We start from the raw sequence: 25442 nt of genomic DNA, 5'->3' as shown, positions 1-25442 counted from the left end.
TCCATCGCAAGGCAAATGCATCGATCAACGCATGGATGTTGCGGTAATCAGTCGTATGCATCCATCGCATGGGAGTTGCGCTCGTCAAGTGATTGCGGTCATCATGTAGAGTTACGGTGTTAAGCGAATACGGCCATTGAATGGTTGCGGCTATGCAACAACGCATTCTAGTGAGATCAACACAAGGTAGGTGGAATGAACGTATCAATGCATCTACCTCAAGAAAATCCAAAGTTGATGCTGACATTTCACCTACTGCGCCGTTGGTGGTAGAGGTTCAGAAAGGACTGACGCGCCAAACGTCAGACTTAGAGTAGTCCAATTCATGTTTTCGACGGTCCAAACTCTATAAATAGAAGCCGATGAGCAAAATTCCAAGTGATCCGAAGATTATCCCTCAACCGGGGATTTTCCCTGCGATTCAGACAAAATGCGTGAAAAGACGCCTGAGAGTTGTTCACCTCCTTCATCCATTCCGAGTGACGACCGGAGCTAGATCTTGAGAGAGTCAACTCCTCCACCCATCCATGGAACCACCGGCAGCCTTGATGCATATCCGCTGGGAGCAAAGTTTTGCTTCCAGCCAGTCATTTCTTTTTCCTTTCTTTTTCTATATTGTATTGTATGACATTTTGAATTAAGAAATTAATACAATGTGTTTTTCAATGCATTTCTCTATTCTTTCGACTCCATATCCATCTTCTTACTTAGCATCTTTACTTTCATTTCAACATTTAGTTGGATTGCTTGGGTATTGCATACTTAGTCATGTGGATTAGGAATTGAAGCATGTAGCAACCCACCGAGAGGTGTGCATTGTGCGAGTATGTGAGTAATTTTATTTGCTTAGTGTGAAGTTGCTGCAATACCTGTCTATGGGTTAACGCATTGCTTGTCTATAAGTGAAGTCAGCAACAATCAACTACCCGAGAGGGTAAGTGGTTGGATGCATTAAGTAAGGTATGTGTTGTTCACTAGGGATAGTAACAATCGTAGGTCAGCAAAGTTATGCGATTATCTTGTATTATGTATGCTTCATTCGTCCATTAGGGATACTCAGGAGGGTAGTCTAAGGACAGGATCTAGGCTTGGGAAGGTCAAGTCAAAATCTATGCTTGGGAGAGCCAGATTAGAACTCATAATACAAGAGATAGGTGCTTAGGAATGAGCACTATTTGTTATTAACGCATCGCATGCATCCTAGAGATAGGATACGATTGAATGCGGTCACCTTGCTTTCATGCATTTTGCATCATCGCATAGGACAAGAGTAGAGACTTAGGAATAAGCTCTATGGACACATTGCGTTCAACATATGCGTCTTAGAATTAGGAGCACCTCATTTCCATTGGAAAATGACTTGTCGTGTATGGTTGTAACATGATCGCATAGTCTGACGCTGACTAAGGTTCCCTTGCGGTCACTCTTAAAGGTTGCAATGAAAACATCTCCACATTTTATCTCTTTGCCCACACATTTATTTCATGTCAAAGTTGTCGCATCTCTACCTTTCATGCATATTCTCATTGCGTTGTCTGATAGATAGGAGTAGGAGTAGGATTAACTTAGCAACATCCCCTTCATTCTTTTATTCAACCACCGCATGCACATCACCGCAAACATATAGTTACAAGTCCCTGTGTTCGATCTCGGATTACCCGAGAAACTTGCGTTCATGTTATACTTGGCATGAACGCAAGAAAACTTGTGGCAAGACACATGGCCATCACATACATTCGTTAACGCAATTTTCATTCTAACGCATGACCATCGACGCATGACTATCAACGCATATCTTAGGAACATGCATCGCATAATGCGTCCAAGGGAAGTTGGTTGTCCAGTAAAATTGGCTTCAAATTTCCGTCATCAGTACATGAGGGGGTTATTTTTATGATCTGTCGAAAAATAGGGTGTTTGTTTCCACGAACGCTACTTTTCTGGAGAAGGATCATATTAGGGAGCACAGTCTACGTAGTAAAGTCGAGTTACGTGAGCTTTCCAATGAAACTACTGAAACTTCAACAAGAGTTGTTGAACGGTCTGCTTCATCAGCAAGAGTTGTTGATAATAGTTCATCTGGTAGGTTGGTTCCACCTCAAGAGTTGAGGGAACCTCAATCCAATGGGAGGGTTGTGAACCCGCCCGTTCGCTATCTGGGTTTCACGAAAATCCTGCTATAGTAGCCGATGGCAACGTTGAGGATCTGTTGTCTTATCAGAAGGCAATGAAGGATATAGACTAGGATGAATGGGTCAAAGTCATGGATCTCGAGATGCAGTCAATGTACTTCAACTCAGTATGGGATCTTGTAGATCAGCTTGATGGGGTAAGACCGATAGGTTGTAAATGGATCTACAAGAGGAAACGGGGTGCCGATGGGAAGGTGTAAACCTTCAAAGCTCAACTTGTGGCAAAGGGTTATACCTAGGTGGAGGGAGTCGACTATGAGGAGACTTTCTCACTTGTTGCCATGTTAAAGTTGATTTGCATCCTCCTGTCCATTGCCGCTTATTATGATTATGAGATCTGGCAAATAGACGTCAAGACGACCTTTCTGAATGGCAATCTTGAGGAGACCATTTATATGGTACAGCCCGAGGGATTCATTGCCCAAGGTCAAGAGTAAAAAGTTTACAAACTGAATCGGTCCATTTATGGGCTGAAACAGGCATCTCAATCTTAGAATATTCGGTTTGATACTACGATCAAATAGTATGGTTTTGACCAAAACGTTGATAAACCTTGTGTCTACAAGAAAATCGTCGAAGGTTCAATAGTTTTCTTAGTGTTGTATGTAGACGATATCCTACTCATTGGGAATGATGTAGGTCTACTGACTGCAGTTAACAACTGGCTAGCGACCCAATTTTAAATGAAAGATTTGGGAGAGGCTCAGTTTGTTCTGGGTATACAGATCTTTCGGGATCATAAGAACAAAGTGCTAGCACGGTCTCAGGCATCGTACATTAACAAGATGTTGCTCAAGTACTCGATGTAGGACTCCAAAAGTGGCCTACTGCCATTCAAGCATGGAGTCAGTTTGTCTAAGGACATGTTTCCTAAGACGTCTCAAGAGGTTAAGGAAATGAAACGAGTCCCATATGCATCTTCCGTTGGCAGTTTGATGTATATGATGCTCTGTATTAGGCCAGACATCTGCTGTGCTATGGGAATAGTTAGTAGGTATTAGTCTAACCCAAGCCAGGGTCACTGGACTGCTGTTAAGAACATCCTCAAGTATCTTCGGAGAACGAGGGACTACATGCTCGTGTATGGATCTAGGGATTTGATCCTTACTGGATACACGGATTCTGACTTTTAGACTGATAAGAACTCTCACAAGTCCACTTCAGGGTCAGTTTTTACTCTTAACGAAAGAGCTGTAGTCTGGTGAAGTACTAAGTAAGGGTGCATTGCCGACTCCACGATGGAGGTTGAGTATGTAGCAGCTTGTGAAGCTGCTAAAGAGGCCGATTGGCTCGAGAAGTTCCTGACAAAGCTGGAAGTTGTTCCAGATATATCTAGGCCCATCACCCTCGATTGTGACAATAGTGATGCTGTGGCGAACTCCAAGGAGCCTAGGAGTCACAGGCGCGGTAAACACATAGAGCATAAGTATCATTTAGATCCCCTCGATAGTGCATCGAGGGGACGTGATCGTCACAAAAATCGCTTCGAAGCACAACGTTACTGACCCATTTACGAAGGCTCTCACAACTACAATGTTTGAGGGTCATCTTTAGAGCATGGGTCTACGGGTCGCTCACGACTGGACTAGGGCAAGTGAGAGATTTATAATATTGGACCTTAGTGCCCTAGTTTATTATTTTGTAATAGTTTATGTACACCCCACTCGTTTTAGGACAAGTGGGAGATTTTCGAGGATGATGTCCTAAAATCTCGTGTCCTACAATTTATAAACATAGTTTGTACGAACGCTGGTGATGTATAATATATGATATTTTCTTCACTACTTGACTTTGAACATTGGATGTTTTATTTTCTTTACCATAAAATAATAAACTAAAATCCTTGGTTGTTATTATATAACTTAAGTATGTATGTGGTGACATACAAATGGATCATGTCTTAAATGATAATCAAAATCGTTTGTAGTATATGGATATAGAAGGAAAACCTTATCCTAATAACGCTACGGATGCGGCCCGCTTTGTAGAATAGTTACAAGTGTTGTGACTTGCTACAGATGGTCTGATTCTGATAATTCGTGTAGGGATATGCGAGCGGGGGCGTCCTATACAAAAAGTTTGTATAAGACCTGACCATGAAGTGTTAATATCTCATTGTATAACACCGTTCATGACAGAGACTTCACTTCACTAGGATGACCATAGGTAACATGACCTCAATTCTTAATGAGTTGGAAACTCCTGCCTTTGAGGGCGGTTCTTTGATTTACATGGGTGCGAGTGGCCAAGTCACCGACTCAAACCTACCACTTTGGGTATTCATCTGATTTGGGAGCTGGGAACTCAGCTATACAAGATAGAATTCGCTCTTTCCCTGAAGCAGGGGTAAGTAGATAGATTGCTCCCTTAAGGGTTGATCCTGGGGCTTGAATGATGTGGCGTCACATACCTTCTCATTGCCCGAGAGGTGTCCACACATAATAGAACTATATTGTATTGTTCATTAGAGGGATCAGTGGTACTTAAGGAGTTACATGTAACTATAGGGGAAAAACGGTAAATTGGCCCTGCTGTACTCACAAGCATCTGTGAAGGGTTATCGTACTGTGATTGGTTATATCCGATAGACACAGAAATATATTTGTGGTAAGAAGAGTTCAGCTATCGGTCTTTAGTGAAATGCCTGGTAGTTAACGGATGGTGGATCTCGTGGCTAAAGAGTTTAGTCAGCTATTCACGTACCGTTGAAGCTTCGAGCCATAGGTCCATAATGTCCCCTTGGTAGCTCAATGGATTCAAGTTGAGAATCAGTTTTTGGGTCATTTTGAAATGTTCAAATTGACAAGAGGGAATTCGATTATATATGATATAATTGAGCTGGTTAACTATATATGATATGATTCTCTTTATGTATGAGATACATTAATTGGAAGAAAATGGATATAAATATGATTTATATCTAGTGGAGGAGAAAACACTATGGTTGATAGGTTAACAAATATAATATGATTATATTTATTTTTTAATTTTTGACAATTATGGGATAATTGTACACACCGTTTTCTCCGTAATTGTGCGTTAGTAGGAAGTTCCATTCAGTTTTCATAACTAAAGAATAAAATGAAAATTGTTTTCATTTTTCAAAGAACACGGTTATTTGCTCCAGAGTTGTGTGTTGCCTATCGCTTAGTAAAATCAGAGACTATATGATAGCTCGCTTTTACTACACGATCGTATACACGCGCGCACCATCTTTCTAAACGTTTGCTTACCTTTTACTAAACGATCGTCTAGTGCCAAGCATTTACTAAACGATCGTATAGACGATCACTGCCCTTTTCCTACATGATCGTGTACTTCACCTAGACGATCAAGCATTTTGTCTATACGATAGACGCAGCCTTCTTCTACTTGCTTAATCGTTATATATGGTCTTCCTTTCCTCCTCCCTTCTACCAAATCCAAACAGAGCCCACTCTTTAGATTCTCACACCAAGAATATTGAGGGTTCCAAGTGATGGTGTCGTCCCAATCTTTGTCTGTTCGTGTGAAGACCGTTCGTGGTAGACGACCAGACTTTTGGTGAACGATAGCTTGGAACTCCAACGAGAGCGAGAGCATCCGTTCGTGGAGAGAGCATGATTTGTCGAGGAGAATCGTTCTTCAACTAGTAAGTTTTCTTGTTCTCGTTTTTGTTATTCTTAAAGCATGTCGGTAATTTTACAATATGAGGCATATCTGTTTGTCTAAATGTAAATGTGGTAATTCTGCCACAATGTCTTTGGAAAGATCCGCTTCCGTTCAGAGGTACCCTTGTATAAGAGTTCCTTCACATTAGAGGGATTAGTGGTACTTAAGGAGTTAGATGTAACTACAGAGGCATAACGGTTATTGGCCCAGCTGTACTTACGAGCGATCTGTGAAGGGTTATCGCACTGTTGATTGGTTGATATAGACACATAATATATCTATAGTAAGGAGAGTTTGGCTGTCGATCTTTAGTGGAGTGCCTAGCAGTTAACGGATGGTGCATCCCGTGACTAAAGATTTTAGTCAGTTATTCATGTACCTTTGGAGCTTCGAGCTACAGGTCCATAAGATCCCCTTGGTAGCTCAATGGATTCAAGTTGAGAATTAGTTCCTGGTGTTGATTTGAAATGTTCAAATTGACAAGAGGTAATTCGATTATATGTGATATGATCGGTTTGGTGTATGAGATACATCAAGTGGAGGATTAATGTAAATGATATTTATATTAAGTACCATGAAATAGAAAAAGAGCTATGGTTTATATGTTTCATGAGATGAAATATTAAAACTATAGGTTATAAATATAATATGGTAAGTTAGTTATCATATATATTTATAATATTAATTATTGGATAATTATCTCTTTTTCTCTAATAACCAATTGAGTGGAAGATTATTGGTAGTTTCATGATAACCATGAGATAAAAGGAAAATGTTTTCCTAATTTTAGAAGTTGTTGTGAGAATTTCCATTCTCGGAACGATAGCTGAAGAGAGACCATACGATCGTGGAGTGACACTACACGATAGTTCACTCAGTTGGCCGATAGATAAACGATTGCAAAGCTTTTGCTAAACGATCATGGAGCTTCTTCTAAATGATTAGGCATCATCTATATGATAGACCTTGTCATCTCCCACTTACTCAATCATTTACACGATTGTTCTTCCTCCGAACTTGTCCTCTAACCAAGTTCAGACAGAGCCCACACTTCTGGATTCTTACATCGAGAATACCAAGGTAGCTATTGTGGTGGTGTCATACTCAACTTGACAGGTCGTTCGCTGTGTTCGTGATCTTGGAGATTGATGCGTTATTTTATGCAGTGAAAATATGGAATGAAATGCAGTGATGGAATTACGTTGAGCAACAAGTTTTCTCAGTGGAATCCAAGTATAAACCCCACTGAGTTTCTTGGTAAGTTCAGGGTCGAACTCAGGGACTTGGGAAATAAGTATGCAGTGGTAATTTTCAGGAAGACTTTGTGGTAACCAGTAACTCAAGTAGTTGGTTGGTTTGTTGTTTGCAGTAATAAAAATAAACAAATGTGACGGAGTTTCGAAAAGAGTTGATAAAACGGAAGATGCAATGAGTATGCGGTGAACGGGTTGAGAAGGGTTCGGCTAACACTTCCTAGGATGTGTTCATGTTATGCGTCCATGCAACACAAATACAATAGTAAACCATCTCTCGATGCGAATGCAACGACTTCTAATGCTAGAATGCATGCGATATATGTGATAAGTCTATAGGACCTACACATAAGCCTCTATTCTTATCCACGCGATGACAAAATGACACACACACAAATAAGTCGACCACGTAATATCATAACCTATCTCTAGGGTGCATGCGATGCAGGTTGGCAAACAGACCTTATCTCTAAGTCCCTATCTCTTGTTTATGCAGATCTAATCTTGCTCTCTTGAGTCTAGATTCTAACCTAGCTCTCTCGAGTCTTTAGGTTCTTGCTTTAGACTCTCTCTCGAGTAGCTCTAAAGGGATGTTGGGCACAGCATAAAAGAATCGCATGCGATGAAGATCTTAGGTCATGTTAGCTTAGTTCTTCTCAACCCATTCGATTAGTTTAGCTACTCATGCGTGCTAAGAGAGTGAACAGATGTAGAATAAGAACTTCCATTGTATAAATATAAAGTTGAAATACACAATAACAATGCAAGAAGAGAATAAAGAGCCTGGTAGCAATCTCTTGCTTCCCAGGCTTTTACACTGTCTTTTCTACTATTGTTCAAAAGATAGTCTCGCTCTCGCGAGAGTCGGCCCGCTCTCTGCTTTCTACACCTCCGAGTTCTCTCTCTAATTGCCCTGAGCGATCTTTCGGCATCTCTTCCCTTCTCTCGCTCCGCCTTAAAACAAAAAGGAAAACTATGGACAAGGCTAAACTATGAACTAGCTGAACTGCTGAACTTCTTTTCTGAAGGATGCCTTCAGTATTTATAGAGCTTTGGGGTGAAAAGCGACTTCTCTCTTATGATTACACAGATGGGATGGATTTAATTCTCTTACTAATGCACTGAATATTTATCACCAAAAAGCTGAGTGTACTTGTTATCGTTAGCGGCTTGTCAACTTAATTCGGATTCGACCATCATCAACTTTCTATCCCATCGTGATTAATTATGCCTTTCACCCAGATGCGTCCACCAAGTTGCGCCGGCTCTATGCGGCAATCCTTCTTGAGCAGATGTTTGCGAGCACAAATCACCGCAAAGCCTTGTGGTAATGTTACGCCCGACCATTGATTTCTTGTGATCTCATTTTTCGCCTTGCATCAACGCATATTCTACATAAAAATACAAAAATTAATTGTTTCTATGCGATGAATTCATGCGACCGCAATGTTATAAACTTAATACTTTTTGGACGCAATCTTATATATTTTATCAATGCAAGCCAACATTGTTTGAGAACTTACCACTGTAATAACGTGCATTCCTGCCCGTTATTAGAGATCGCTGAGTTCGTGGTCGATGTGATCGTGATGTGTTGCGGTCGTAGTGTTCGAGTGTTCGGTTTGCAGTCTTACTGATTGTTCGAGCGTTCGTGATTAAAGGTGTTTGAAGATGAGTCTTCAAAGGTATGTTTATTCTTTCCCTTGATCTTGTTGAAAGTATGCTGTAATTTTATTTTGTGCATGACCGATTAGTTTCCGTTTGTGTACTGTAATTATTGTTGTTCAAATACGAATGGAATTTGGAACGATCATTTCGCTGCTCATGGAAATCCTCATGTCCGATATCTTTCATCTACCTGGAAAGGTGAATTAGATAGATTTGTTACATGCATGTAGATTTGATGAAAGGCTATTAAAGAGTTTAATAAGTCTTGAATAAAAGTTGTTTAATCATTAAAAGCAAGTGTTGTTTTTTAGTTAATTAAACAAATCACTTAGTTAAAATTAGTAGCCGGATTTTCTAAGTTAATGAACCCTAGGTAGAACATCCAGTGGGAGGTACATGGGGTATATGATACTTCACTTAACCTCTACACGTTTCTCCCTAAAATTTCACACCGTGAGATCTATCCTCGACCTCGAGGCACCTCTAGAGTGTCCCCCTACGAGTGACATCTGGGTAAGTTAATACCAAGGTGAATGGAGAGAATGTTCATAGTAAGTGGAGAGCGGGACGTGCAACAACGTATCCCTCGGTGTCTCTCATTAGGTTGGATAAAGTTTTTGTGCATCGCCTTGTGGCATCGTGGGTGTCCCCCTAAAGGATGGAAATTTTGCACAACTCTTTATTTGATCTCTAGAAATGGATAGGGTTGCTTTAGTCTCTTGTTCTGATCGGCTTTTCCCTAAGGTTGGCTCATTAGGGCGGGACTCTAAGGCCTAAAATGAGGGTTTACGCTTACACAGAATTGCTAAGGATGTCAACAAATTCTAGACCGAATAAGATGAATATTAGATTCAATTACAAGGAGTTGTTTCTGCCTAATGGTTGAGATTGTCTCATTTCAGTGAAGGGGCACTTGATCACCCGGTGATTTTTGTCCTGCCTCACTAAAGAATCATTGCAAAATAGATGTTACTTAGGGTACACTGTACTATTTTGCTAAACCTTAATTGGTTTTCTAAAAGTGGTTTAATGCAAGTAGACGTATTTAAGTTTGTTCATTTTTCAGCAATTTTAATATGGCTACTGCTACACTTTCATTACTTTCCGCCGATAAACTGACTGGCGAAAATTACGTTGGTTGGAAAAACACTATTAACACGATACCAATCATCGATGACCTTAGGTTCGTCCTTATGGAGGAGTGTCCTCCTATTCCACCTCCTAATGTTGCTTGAAACGTTCGAGAAGCATATGAGCGCTGGACACGGGCGAATGAAAAGGTCGAGCGTATATCTTGACTAGCCTTAACAAAGTTTTGGCCAAGAAGCATGAGCCCATGATCACTACATGCGAGATCATGGAATCCCTGAGGGGACTGTTTGAACAACCGTCCGCGCAGCTCAGGCACGATGGTCTGAAGTACATCTTCAACTCACGTATGAAAGAGGGAACATCTGTTCGAGAACATGTTCTCAATATGATGGACCACTTCAACGTGGCAGAGATGAACGGGTCGAGCATCGATGAGGCCAGCTAGGTTAGCATAATTCTGGAGTCGTTACCAAAAAGCTTCCTTCATTTTGTTAGCAACGTTGTTCTGGACAGGGCTTACTAACCCCTTACAACTCTACTCAATGAGTTGTAGATTTTTCAATCTTTGCCGAAAATCAAGAAGAAGAAGGTTGGTAAAGCAAATATTGCCTTCATCATCCAAAAAGTTCCACAAAGGTTCGACCTCTTGAACTAAGTCTGCATCTTCTTCCTCCAGCACTAGAAAGTGGAAGAAGAAGAAGAAGGGTGGTAAGGTGAAGGCGCTTGCTAACCCACAACCTGCTGCTCCAAGGGGTAAGCAACCAATGAGGGTTGACAAGGGAAAGTGTTTCCATTGCAACCAGGATGGGCACTAGAAGCAAAACTGCCTAAGATATTTGGCTGAGAAGAAGAAGGGCAAACAAGGTAAATGTGATTTACTAGTTTTGGAAACTTGTTTAGTGGAGAATGATGATTCTGCCTAGATTATTGACTATGTGGCCATTAACCATGTTTGTTCTTCATTTCAGAAAATTAATTCCTGGCGGTAGCTTGATGCTGGTGAGATGACGATGTGAGTTGGAACCGGCCACGTCGTCTCAGCTGTGGCAATGGGAGGTCTCCAATTGACTTTACAAAATAAATTTATCATTCTGAATGATGTATATGTAGTTCTTGATTTAAAGAGGAACTTAATTTCTGTAAAGTCTTTGCTTGAATGTAATTATTAACTACATTTTTCAGTTAATAAAGTGTGTATTTCAAAAAATGGTGTTGATATTTGTTCTGCTAAATTGGAAAGTAATTTGTATGTGCTAAAGCCGTTAGCAACAAACACCCTCCATAACATAGAGATGTTTAAAACTGTCGTAACTCAAAATAAAAGACTTAAAATTTCTCCTAAAGAAAACGTTCAACATTGGCACCTAAGATTAGGACACGTTAATCTCAATAGGATTGAGAGGTTGGTGAATAATGGACTTCTAAGCGAGTTAGAAGAAAATTCTTTACTTGTGTGTGAGTCATGCCTTGAAGGTAAAATGACTAAAAGGCCTTTTATTAGAAAAAGTCATAGGGAGAGCCTCTAGAGCTAGTACATTCAGCCCTTTGTGGTCCGGTGAATGTACGAGCCAGGGGAGGTTATGAATATTTCATCACTTTCACTAATGATTATTTAAGGTATGAGTACGTTTATTTAATGTAACATAAGTCTGAGTCCTTTGAAAAGTTCAAAGAGTTCAAGGTTGAAGTTGAAAACCATGAAATAGAACGATTAAAACACTTCGATCTGATCGAGGTAGAGAGTTTTTGGATTCTTCTTTCCAGAACTATATGATAGAACATGGAATAGTTTCCCAACTCTCAGCACCTTGTACACCTCAACGGAATGGTGTATCAGAAAGGAGAAATTAAACCATGTTGGACATGGTTTGGTCTATGATGAGTTACGCTTCCTTACCTGACTCATTTTGGGGTTATGTAGTGGAGACTTTAGCTTATATCCTGAATTGTGTTCCCTCCAAGAGTGTTGTCAAAATACCTTTGGAGTTATGGAATGGTCGTAAAGCTAATTTATGTCATTTCAGGATCGGGGGTTGCCCAGCACATGTGTTTAAGGCTAATCCTAAGAAATTGGAACCACGTTCAAGGTTATGCCTATTTGTAGGCTATCCCAAGATAACGAGAAGAGGTTATTTCTGTGATCCTAAAGAAAACAAAGTGTTTGTATCGACAAATGCTACTTTTCTTGAGGATGATCATATAAGAGAGCACAGACCTAGAAGCAAAATTGTGTTGAATGAGCTTTCCAAAGAAACTATTGAATCTTCGACAAGAGTTGTTGAAGAGCCTATTACCTCAATAAGAATTATTGAAGAGCTTATTACCTCAACAAGAGTTGTTGAAGTAGGTTCATCTAATAGGTCAAATCCACCTCAAATGTTGAGGAAACCTCGACGTAGTGGGAGGGTTGCAAACCCACCTATTCGCTTTATGGGTTTTACTGAAATCCTAGCTATGGTAGCTAATAGCGAGGTTGAGGATCCGTTGTCTTACAAGAAGGCAACAGAGGATGTTGACAAAGATGAATGGATCAAAGCCATGGATCTCGAAATGAAGTCTATGTACTTCAATTCAGTTTGGGATTTTGTAGTCAACCTGATGGGGTTAAACCTATAGGTTGTAAATAGATCTACAAGAGGAAATAGGGTGCTGATGGGAAGGTGCAAACCTTCAAAGCTAGACTGGTGGCAAAGAGTTATACCTAGGTAGAGAGAGTTGACTATGAGGAGACTTTCTCGCCTGTTGCCATGTTGAAGTCTATCCAAATCCTCCTATCCATTGCCTCATATTATGACTATGAGATATGGCAAATGGATGTCAAGACTGCTTTTCTGAATAGCAATCTTGAGGACACCATTTATATGGTGCATCCTAAGGGATTCATAGTCCAAGATCAAGAGTAAAAGGTTTGCAAGCTAAATCAGTCCATTTATGGACTGAAACAGACATCTCGATCTTGGAATATAAGGTTTGATACTGCGATCAAATCTTATGGCTTTGATCAGAACGTTGATGAGCCTTGTGTCTATAAGAAGATCATCAACAGTTCAGTAGTTTTCCTAGTGTTATATGTAGATGATATCCTACCCATTGGAAATAATGTAGGCTTACTACAATTAAGAACTGGCTAACGACCTAATTCCAAATGAAAGATTTGGGAGAGGCTCAGTTTGTTCCTGACATTCAGATCATTCGAGATCGAAAGAACAAAATGCTACCACTATCTCAAGCATCGTATATTGACAAGATGTTGATCAAATATTCGATGCATAACTCCAAGAGGGGCCTATTTCCTTTTAGGCACGGAGTTACATTGTCTAAGGAACAGTGTCCTAACACACCTCAAAAGATTAAGGAAATGAGATGGTCCCCTATGAATCTGCTGTAGGCAGTTTGATGTAAACGATGTTATGTACTAGACCTGACATCTACTATGCAGTGGGGATAGTCAGTAAATATCAGTCTAATCCAGGATATGATCACTAGACAACCGTAAAAAATATTCTCAAGTATCTACGGAGAACGAGGGACTACATGCTTATGTATGGTTCTAAGGATTTGATCCTTACAGGATATATGGACTCTAATTTTCAGACTGATAATGATTCTCGAAAATCCACTTCAGGATCAGTGTTCACTCTTAACGGAGGAGTTGTAGTATGGCGAAGTACCAAGCAGGGGTGTATCGCGGACTCCACCATGGAGACTAAGTATATAGCGGCTTGTGAAGCTGCTAAGGAGGTCGTTTGGCTCAAGAAATTTCTGACTGATCTGAATGAAGGAACTCTTATCAAAGAGTACTTCTGTGTGGAAGCAAGATCGTTCCAAACTCATTGTGACAGACATACCGCATTCATAATCAAACATACTAGTTATGCAATTAACGACAAATTACGGCATACTTTGAACTTTAAACATAAAATAAACGAGATACATACCAGTTAAAGAACCTCTCTTCACCTCAAATCTTGCTCTCGTCAAAGAACTGCACCTCTCACTCTCGTTGTGCAAGCCAAACCAATCGTCCACCAAATCTAGTTGTCGTCTACCCACGGACGAACTCCTCACGAACAAGGCAGCAGGAAAGACACCATCACTCGGAACCCTCGGTATTCTCAGAGTGAGAATCCAGGAGGTGTGGGCTCTGTTGGATTTGGTAGAGGGAAGGAGGAAGGAAAGATCATTTACCACGACCAAGCAAGTGGGAGATATCGGATGTCTATTATATAGACGGATGGTTGATCGTTTAGGTAGAGGTACACGATCGTGTAGTAAACTAAGGCTGATCATATAGACGATTGTTTAGTAAAATGTTCGGACGCGCGATCTCTTAGAAAAAGCTAGACGATCGTTTAGGTAATTCTATGCGATCGTTTCGGGAATGCGCAAGTATACATGATCGTTTAGTAAACTTTGAGCTGTCGTGTATACTCTCGGTTTGCTAGGCGATAGGCAGTGTACTCAATCGGTGAGCGAACGTCTGATCTTTTGCAAAATGAAAACCATTTTTATTTTATCCTTCAGTTACGAAAATTGAATGCAACCTCCCACTATCTCATTCAGTTACGGAGAAAAAATCGGCAACAATTATCCCATAATCGTTTAAATTTTAAAAAAATAAATATAATGTTATTATATTTATAACCTATGATTTAATATCACATCATATGCAACATACGAACCATAGTCCTTTTCTCCTCCACTAGATATAGATCATATTTATATCATTTTCCTCCAATTAATGTATCTCATACATCATGTCAACTATATCATATATAATTGACCAGTTCAATCATATCATATATAATCGAACTCTCTCTTGTCAATTTGAACACTTTAAACTGACCCAAAAATTGATTCTCAACTTGAATCCATTGAGCTACCAAGGGGACCTTATGAACCTATGGCTTGAAACTCCAACGGTACATGAATAGCTTACTAAACTCTTTAGCCACGAGATCCACCATCTGTTAACTGTCAGGCATTCCACTAAAGACCGACAGCTACACTCTTCTCACCACAGATATATTTTTGTGTCCATCGGATATAACCAATCAACAGTACGATAACCCTTCACAGATGCTCGTAAATACAGCTGGGCCAATTTACCGTTTTGCCCCTGTACCACTGATCCCTATAATAAACAATACAACATATTCCTACTATGTGTAAACACCTCTTGGGCCATGAGAAGATGTGTGGCGTCACATCGTTCAAGCCCCGGAATCAGCCCTTAAGAGAGCAATCTATCTACTTACCCCTACTTCGGGGAAGGAGTGAATTCTATCTTGTGTAGCTGAGTTCCCAGTTTCCAAATCAGACAAATCCTCAAAGTGGTAGGTTTGAGTCGGCGATCTGGCCACTCGCACCCATGCAAATCAAAGGACTGTTCTCAAAGGCAGGAGTTCCCAACTCACTCAGAATTGAGGTCATGTTACCAATGGTCATCCTAATGAAGTGAAGTCTCTGTCATGAACGACGTTATATAACGAGATTATAACACTTCGTGGTCCGGTCTTATATAAACTCCTTTGTATAGGACACTCCCCCTCATATGTCTCCACATGAATGATCAGGATCAGACCATCTGTAATAAGTAATAACACTTGTAACTATTCTACAAAGCGGGTCGCATCCGTAACGTTACCAGGATAAGGTTTCCCTCCTATATCCCTATACTACAGGCCATTTTGGATATCAATTAAGACATGATCCACCTATATGTCCCCACATACATAATTAAGTTACAACGACAACCAGGGATCTTAGTTTATTGGTTTGTGGTAAAGCAAATAAAACATCCAATGTTTCATAGACAATAGTGAAGAAAAATATCATATATTATTACATCACAAGCGTTTGTTCAAAACTGTGTTTATAAACTACAGGACCCAACGAGAGTTTAGAGTATCAACCCCAACAATCTCCCACTTGTCCTAAAGTGAGTGAGGTGTACAAACAACTAGTACAAAACAATAAACTAATGTATTAAGGCCCAGTACAAAATATCTCCCACTTGCCTTAGTCCAGCCGTGGGCAATCCCGTAGACCCATGCTCTGAAGGTTACCCTAAGAAACTGTAGTCGTAAGAGCCTTCATAAACGAGTTAGCAACGTTGTGCTCCGAAGCGATCTTTGTGACTATCACATCCCCTCGATGCACTATCTTGAAAATGAGATGATACTTCCGCTCTATATGTTTGTCGCGCTTGTGACTCCTGGGCTCCCTGGAGTTCGCCAGCACCACTATTGTCACAATAGAGGGTGATGGGCCTAGACATGTCTAGAACAACTTCCAGATATGTCAGAAACTTCCTGAGCCAAACAGCTACCTTAGCAGCTTCACAAACCGCTACATACTCGGCCTCCATCGTAGAGTCGACGATTCACCCCTGCTTAGTGCTTTGCCACACTATTGCTCCTCCGTTAAGAGTAAAAACTGACCCTTAAGTGGACTTCCTAGAGTCCTTATCAGTCTGAAAATTAGAATCTGCGTATCCAGTAAGGCTCAAATCTCTAGTTCCATACACGAGCATATAGTCCCTCGTTCTCCGAAGATACTTGAGTATGTTCTTGACTACGGTCCAATGACCCTGTCTTGGGTTAGACTGATACCTACTGATTATTCCCACAGTATAGTAGATGTCTGGTCTAGTATAGAGCACACATACATCAAATTGCCAATGGCAGATGCATACGGGACCCGTCTCATCTCCTCAACTTCTTGAGGTGTCTTATGACACATTTCCTTAGACAAAGTAACTTCATGCCTGAACGATCTGTATACCAAGAATAAACTGAGTCTCTCCTAAATCTTTCATTTGGAATTGGATCGCTAGCCAATTCTTAACTATAGTCAATAATCCTACATCATTCCCAATGAATATGATGTCTACATACACACTAAAAAAACTATTGAACTGTTGATGATTTTCTTATAGACACAAGGCTCATCAACACTAGGAAAAACATGAGTGAGACATTCATGATTTTTGTTTTTGGAGACAAAACATGAGACAATCTCCTTCGTCAGTGTTTGCAGTTGTGTTCATCTCTGTTTTATGAGTTTTGAAGGAATGTTTCGAAAATTGTTCATCTCTGTTTTATGAGTTTTGAAGGAATGTTTCGAAAACAATTTTCACGAGACAGAAAGTGAAAAATCATTCACTCTTATATTCAACCAGTGTCATCTCACTTCTCTTAAACTTTATTTTATTTTATTTTTTTTTTTTTGTTCTGGTTGCTTAAAACCTTAAGTTGATTTATCTCTTCTTTTAAGCTTGCAAGTTCAAAATTGTTCACTCCATGTTATTTGTAGCTCAAACCGTTGGATATATATAATATTTTAATTGAGTTAATTAATTTAGATCGATATATATTACTCCCTTATCATCAAACTACATATTGTATGATTGGGCATTCTAGGATTTTCATAAATGTAAGAACCACATGTATAAATTTCTATTGAAAAGTCACTATCTAACTGTTTGAAATTCCAATTTTCATCCAACATTAAAAAATCAGGTCTGTGCCGAGCCGATATTAAACAACATACAAAATTGAGATTGATGGCAAGTAAAAAAAAATTACATGGAAACAAAAATTTAAGATAGAAAGACTATACTCTAATGTATATGTATATAATAAGGATGCACTAGCGAACGCCGACCAATTCAACGTCAAAAGTAAGCCATGAATTCTGCGGGATCTTCCCAACTTTCTTATCTCCATAACTGCATCCACCAATATAATTGGTTTTTTTTAAATAAGAAATAAAATAAAATAAAAATAAACTTACATTACAGATCGGATCGTCAGTCACAAATGAACCAATCATATGAACCATAGCAGCAGGCACAAAACTTACATTGGTTATTATTGTTATTACTATTATTATTGGATTTTATGTTTAAACTTTCTAGTTTATATTTTGCTTGCCCAAGAAATTGGTATAAAAAAACGAGAGTAATTATATGAAGGAAAACAAAAAAGACAACCATATAATTTATTTTAAAATTTCTTCCTTTCAAACTTGAGGGAAATTTCAAAAAAACTGATCACTTGGAACTTTATGAAATTTAATGGTATTTTCTGTGATATTTTTTAAACAAAACATTAACGAAGAATATTTTTGAAAATTATAGAAAATTTTGTGAAACTCTTCATTCAAGAATATTTTTGACGCAGAGTTCAAGAACATTTCTTATAATTTATCCCAAATATTATTAAGTTGGTCTCGTTTTTTAGTGATAACAGTCAAATATGTAATTATGTTTGTAGAAAATGAGAAAATTAAGTTTGGGAGTGAGAAAGTTTTTGGAGAAAAGTTATAGTGATGAAGTTGGGATAGAGAGAAGGAAAGAGAAGTAAAACGATGAGAGATTTCTATAGACTACTCTTGGAAATGTTGCAACTTCTCAAATTTGTTCTTTTTAAAAAATAATAATAATGATAAAACATGAGTGTAATATTTCATATTGCATTAAAGACAAGTCTGGAGTTACAAAATCTTGGGGAAAAAAGACAGTTTGTCTCCATAAATAATTTTTAAAAAATAAATAAAAATTTGAATACATCAACTTGCTGAGTGCTCAATCATCTCCTAAAACAGTTTTTACATCTTAGAAGTTGAAAATTAAATAAGTTTGGGCAAATATCAAGTTATACCTCTAAACTTTGAAGATGGTATCAATTTAAACCCTAAACTAAGAATTGTATCAATTTAAACCCTAAACTAAAAATTGTATCAATTTAAACCAACTTCAGAGATTATATTAATTTAAACCCTGAACTTTAGGATTTGTAATCAATTTAAACCCCAAACTAACTCAGATCTTTTATAAATGTATCCATTTAAACTCTGAACTTTTACAAGTATATCAATTCAAATCCTAAACTTTCACACTATATCCAAATAAAACATAATGAAGTGCTTAAGTTGATAAAACTACGAAAGCTTAGCATTTAAATTGACACTTATAAAAGCTCAGGATTTAAATTGATACAATTATTAGTTTGACACAATCTCAAGGTTTAAATTGATACATCTAAAGTTCACAGGTATAAACTAATATTTTCCGAACAAAGTTATTTAGACTCTATTTGATAACCATTTCATTTTTTGTTTTTGGCTTTTTGGAAAAATGAAGCCTATTTTCTCTTCCTTTCTTACAATGACTTGTATCTACAATAGTTGAATTTTTAGAAAAATTTCAAAAATAAAAACGAGTTCTTAAAAACACTTTTTTTTTAGTTTTCAAAATTTGGTTTAGTTTTTTAAACCATTGGTAAAAAATAGATAACAAAAGAATAAATTTAGAGGTGAAAGTAGTGTTTATATGCTTAATTTTTAAAAACAAAAATAAAAACCAAATGTTAACCGACCTTAACAATAATTTATTAAAAAAAAAAAAAAAAACTTTTTTCTTCTCAATTCATTACCATGGTTTTCAAGAATTGAATTCTTAACCAAATTCCAACAAACAAAAAAATTTAAAATCTTTTTTTTTTTTTCAAAACTTGACTTGTTCTTGAAAATATCGATAAAAATTAGATAATAAAACAATGAATTAAGATGTGAAAAAAGATGTTTAGGCTCAATTTTCAAAACCAAATAATTACTAAACGGAACATCACCAAAATAAATAAATCACATCCCAAATGCAAAATAAAGCTCATGTGATGAGAGCTACATACCCCATTGATGGAGGGATTGTCAATCTCCTTTTATCCCCAATTCGCATGCCTGAGAGAATCCAGCAAAATCTAATATTCAGACGAGAATTCAACTCATAAAAGAAAGGGAGGTCAAAGATTAGGCCATTCAGATGATTACCATTAACCCCGACATCCCAGCCCTTAATAACCTGTCCCACACCTGCAACAACACCACATAAGTTGTAATTTCGGATTTCCATATTCTGTCGCATAAGACCATTTTTCTTCTAACAAGATACAACTTTCCTTGATAGGTAAAAAGATGCATCGCATAAACCCAAAATTACCTAAGCGAAATTTGAATGGTGCCCTTCCAACATTACTATCAAATATTTTGCCGTTCTTTAGCTTGCCAATGTAGTGAACACTAACCTGAAATCAGAGAAATCATCTTTGTTCGTTGAAATACAAGGAAATTATGTCACGTCGCAATCTATCCATCCACTCAATTGACAATTATCAAATCTAATTGGTTTGCATCTTAAATTGAACGCTAAACCCAAGTTCGATTTTTGTATACATTAATAGCGCATGAAGAGGCATCCACAACTAACGAAAAATGCCAAAAGTCAGAATTGCATGGCTTATCAGCTTATCACCAGACAGACACCATGCTAAGCTAAGATTGAAAATGAGAAAGACTACAGCTAAAAGAAGAGATTAAAAATGTAACGTTCTCTGATTAGCGTTGGGGAAAGGAAAATCATTTATAGAACTTACAATTAAATAGACTTTAACAGTACCTGGTTTCCAGGTGAAGCTCTTTTACCATCTGGTTTACCCATGGCTACGTCCTCAATAACCAATCCATTATCAAAGGTTCTCACTCGAGATGGTTTGGATTCATTTTCCTTCACTTTTGATCCCAAAGCCGATTTACTCTGATCACCCGCCGTTTTAGTTAGCTCATCAGATTTTGATCCAGCTTCAGTCTCCTTGCTCTTCTTCCCTTTCTTCTTTTTCTTCTTTTTTTGCTCATCTTCCTTATGATTTTCACCATCAACAACATCCATGTGAGTGGAGGCGTCCCTATTCACATAGCCAGAAAAGGTTTCAGTTCTAGAAACAATGAGAAAGAAACGCTGAGGGAATAAAATCAAGATGTAGCATGGAATTCTTGTCAAGTTTCGGCTCTATCAAAAATTATGACATAAATGTAGTTCATAATGCAGAGAAGCGTACTCAGGAAAAAGGAAAGAATAGATATCTCAACATCATAACCTTCACAAATCAAGAAAGGCCCAATATCATCCACTCCCCCTTACATGGTTCTTGTTTGCCTCTAGACTATAGCAACAAGTGTATCTAAAATCTAAGTTTGTCAGGTTTGTTTTCCCAAGTCTCTTTTTCTCCCGCTCCGTTCCTCCCTCGCCTCCTTAACCCCTTTTCTTTGCTAAATTTTTAGAGGGTTCTATTTCTATGGTAATGAATCCACCTCGTTTTGAAGTCTACAAATGGCTTTGGAACAACCTTTTTTTTTTATATAGAAGCAACAACCAGGGCTTTGGAACATTGTTGGTTTTGGCCTGGCTTCTGATAGAAGTTATTGGTTCCACAACGATGGAGGCAATGGTGCACTCATTAGAAAGTTTTAAAGCAAGCCACTCTCTTGGCAGCCTTATACCGTATTTGGTTGGGGAAATAGATGATTTCCAAAGGAATTGAAGGTTCCGGGAAGGAGTTGAAGAAATGAAGTTTGGCTCATTTCAATGCCTTTCTTGAGGTGTCCAAAAAAAAACACGTATGCTCATTAATGTTGAATATTCCAACTGGAGCCTCTCGTAAATTAGAATCCCTTCTGGAATTATCTTTCCGTATAGTCTTTACTTTTGAAAGTTGGTTTTTTTATCCTTGAAGAATGGCATATATATCATAATTACTGCAGTTATTAAAAAAATATATAATATGTTAATGGAGTACAATGTAAACTGTAGAGCTCACAAAGAGATCCCTAAGGCCTAGATCAAGCATGAATCACATCATGCAAAGAATTACACCCTTAAAAATAGATCAAACTAGACACTGGGAAGCAAAATGTCCCAATGTGAAAGCAATCGAAACAGAACTAGTACAAAAAAGATAAGTAAACTACTTCACATATAGTATATGAAAACTGTAGAATGACAGTGAAGTATTCACCTCTGTTCAGATAGCTTTTTATCTTTCTCATCTCCATCAGAAATCGAATTAACAACTGCACTGTCAACTTCCACTTGTGGCTTTTCACTCCCCATATTACCATCATTACCAGTTTTCTGAGCTTTTTCGTCTGTTACCTTTTTTTTCTGCTTCTTTTTCTTTTTCCTGACATCATTATTGAATATCCAGCATAAGGAAATAAATTAAAAGATTACAGGCTTTCCAGGTGCCTGAATAAAAAGTATGGCAAAGGAAATATCAAACTACTTTGTTAAACAGCAATGTAATTGAAGTTCAGGGATAAAAATACATTTATTGTCCTTACCCAACCCAAAATTTTACTAGAATAACCTGTTGATGGGAATTCTATCCACACTTTTCCTCACTAAACATAAAATTAGCAACAATAGAGAATAATGCATTAGTTATCGGTGTGTGGGGGGGGACCCATCCCAATCTTGTCCTGTCAATACGCTGCAAGCCCAACAATAGAAAATTAAGCTGTATAACTGATTACTTAAATCATCTCACCTTTCCATATGATCAACTTGCTCATCGTTTTCAACTTTTCTTTTCAAGCTAGAAGCATCATTGCCATCTTTTTCCTTTGTCTCCTCCACACTCTCAGTACTTGGGCCTTTTTGCTCTTGTTCTGGTCCTAATTTCTGAATATTCGCTTTGCTCTTGCTTTTGGTAGGGATTGGAAATCCATCTTCATCTTCGCTTTCTGAAACAGCATTTCCCACATTCCTTTTCAACACAATTTGACACTGAGAGTTCCTAATGCCCTCAGAGTCACTCGACTTATTTTTTTTCACTTTTTTAGCTTGACCATTGGCATCATTTGATTTTTCATCATCCACTATCTCCTCAATTACAACTAGCAAACATGGGAAAGAAAAAAACACTTGAATTAAATATTAAAGTCATTTGAGGTTAAAATGCCAGACTTTAAAAACAAACTTGGCATAAGTAAAAACCTAAGTTCAGCATGTCTGCAGCCAAAAAGATATAGCAGTTATAGCAATAAAGTTGCACAAAATATTTATTAAGTCAAAACATTTGACTGTATTTAAGATGTGAAATCTAATACTTCGTAAATTATTTACTGTACCTTATTTGTTTGAAATGAAATCATACAATTTGCATCCAACATGTGCCCAAATAAATCTATTCCCACACGGTAAATTTTTTGATTTTATGCAACATTGCAAACATACCTAGCAAAAGTTGATAGGACAGAAATCACAAAGTCAAAAAAGAGAACTTCAGAAAATGGAAAGAGACAACTAAGCCAACAAAAATAATCAAACTGTGAATGATTCTCCTATTCCTCTTTTTCATTCCAAAACTCCCATTAAGCAGCTAGAACCAAGGAACACCATGAAATCCTAACTTCAGCATGGCCCATGGCCCCATACCGCCAAAACATATACACAAGCTTACCCAAATTGTCCAAGCAGAACTGCAGTGGATTAAATGGTATTCACTATACAGTACTAATCCTTCAAAGTTCATAAGATGCATAGGTTTGGGAATGATGATAAAGATCAGGCTCAAGTTCTTTTAATTCTCTCATGGGTATTGAACAGAAACATCAACTTGTGTTCCTTCACACTTGTAACAGAAACATCAACTTAAACAGCCTATATTATCTTGAAAAATGTCAAGAAACGAATGAAACATGGAAAGAATGCCAAGAGATTGGTATAATAGAAAGTTCTCAGAAATTTCAAATTACCTCCACTTTTAGGAACTGGCGAAGTTGGGTACATCCCAGGATAGTCGTCGTCATCATCATCGATGAACTCATCATCATATTCATCTCCAGTATCATATTCTGATGAATCCTCTGTATCTGTTTCTGCGATGTCCTCCCCAAAAGAATCACTTTGCATTGTAGTAAGAAAATGACAAAAGAATCGCGCTGAAAAAAATTAGACCAGATAATATCCTCAACTTCTTATTGAAAACACTACTTCTCCTTAACGAATAAGATATTTATAACTGTGGTTAAAAAAATTATAAAAAGGATACGACTCATAGTCATCCCTAATTGCATGTCCCTCGTTGGCTACAAAATAACCAGAAAGATGGACGCTTTGTGGGCCAATAACTGAAAAGGCTATCAAATCATCTTCCTCAAATTCAAGATTCAAGGGGCATGATTCAATCTTATTTGGTATCAAAGAGCACAAAAAGATTGGACTCTTGTCACCAACAGAACACTGTATGATGCTTCTCTCTTTCGATGAGCCAGGTCCCAAAGTTGCCTGGATTATTAAAGAAATGACAGATAAAATTTAGGTCGCCTTAAAAAGTAACAAAGTAAGAAAATTTCATCATGTTCATATTAGTAGCAATGCAAATAAAAATCCAATTTAATTCATTGACTTGCGGCATAACACCGCAAAATTATTATCAGATTAGAAAAATGCAAACTGGAAGTGGTATATCCCAAATAAAAAACCCATCGACCTGAACATTGAAACAATAAATTAAAAATGAAATAGTATAATGTCATCGTGACTACCCAAATAGGGTACATTGGAATTGAAAATATCCAAAACCCTGATAATTTTTCATTTCCAGAGAGGTGTCAGCACCCAACAAACCTGAGTTATCCGAAGCTTTCCCGTCACATTATCAGAATGGTAGGGGTATGGTTTGCCTGGTTTCACTTCAATGCCTAGGACAATCAAAACAACAGAAGAAATTGGCATCCGTAAGTACTGAAAGTCGAAACAGAAATACACATGCACGCACAAAATAAGAAAGATCACAAAAGAAAATTTGACATTACGCATGTTTTCAATTCATAATTCCTCTTTGAAGAAGTGAAATCTATCCAATCACTACAAATAATAAAGTACTCCGTGAGGCTGTTCGATTCTAAGAAATACCAAGAAACACGCGACGAACAAAGACTTAAATACTTGAAAAAAGAGTGATGTTAAACTATTCAACTTCATTTGCACATTTGAAGACGATGCGCAGCAGAGAAGAAGAGAAACCAGGGATTCCAAGGCACGAGTTAATGAGATAATAAAGATGGAAGTGAACAGGAAACATACCCCAGAAACCCATTTCAGAAGGGAGAATCTTGGTTGTAGTTGAATGAAGCTTTCTCTAAAACCCTAGACGACGCTACTCTGCTTCCTTAAACCCTGAGCAGATGCGTTTATTACTGCCGCCGCTGGGCGCCTTTCTTCAATTTGTCAACGAAAGTTCTGGACTGTCTGAATTCAATTGGGAAAATTACCAAGAAAAAAAATGGTAGGGGACCAAATAAGTATTTAAATTTTGATAGATGTCTATAATTAAAGATGTTTGAGATGTCTAAGAATAAAAATAAATATATTTGTATTTGATTATGTATAAGAATGAAAATAGTATATCTGAAAATGTGTGATATTTTTTTATACAATTACAATATATAAAATTAATAAAAATTTATTTCAATATTTAATTTCCGTTTGTTAATTTATTTTTATTATATTAAGTTATTAAATCAATTTTAAACTATTAAAATTTAACTAAGTTTATCCACTCAGGCTCTAATTTAATATATTTATTATCAATTAAATTTTTTATATTATATATTTATATTATCAATTTTTATTAAAAAAATATTGGTCATTAATTTAAATATCTCTTTTCTTTTTTTATATAATTTTGTTAATTGAAGAGTTAATTAACTAATTGTTTAATGTCAATTATAAACCTTATAT

The 25442-nt window shown here is 37.6% G+C and overlaps 1 protein-coding gene across 1 annotated transcript; it reads right to left on the bottom strand.

The window, feature by feature from the left end:
* Window positions 1–17282: 17282 nt before the first annotated feature.
* Window positions 17283–25058, bottom strand: FKBP53 (FK506 BINDING PROTEIN 53). Its single transcript, XM_039022062.2, has 11 exons — window positions 24786–25058; window positions 24327–24400; window positions 23749–23984; window positions 23453–23601; window positions 22243–22591; window positions 21712–21876; window positions 20316–20601; window positions 19860–19944; window positions 19691–19732; window positions 19552–19600; window positions 17283–17588 (listed from the first exon to the last, which is right to left on the bottom strand). Exons 1-11 carry the CDS (start codon window positions 24796–24798, stop codon window positions 17510–17512), a joined length of 1527 nt encoding a protein of 508 aa, XP_038877990.1. The 5' UTR covers window positions 24799–25058; the 3' UTR covers window positions 17283–17509.
* Window positions 25059–25442: the final 384 nt, after the last annotated feature.

The sequence above is a fragment of the Benincasa hispida genome, chromosome 1 (assembly GCF_027475165.1).
Source record: "Benincasa hispida cultivar pf3 chromosome 1, pf3_genome.v1.1, whole genome shotgun sequence".
Taxonomy (NCBI): domain Eukaryota; kingdom Viridiplantae; phylum Streptophyta; class Magnoliopsida; order Cucurbitales; family Cucurbitaceae; genus Benincasa; species Benincasa hispida.
The sequence above is the reverse complement of the archived record's forward strand: the minus strand, read 5'-3'. Positions and strand labels throughout refer to the sequence as shown.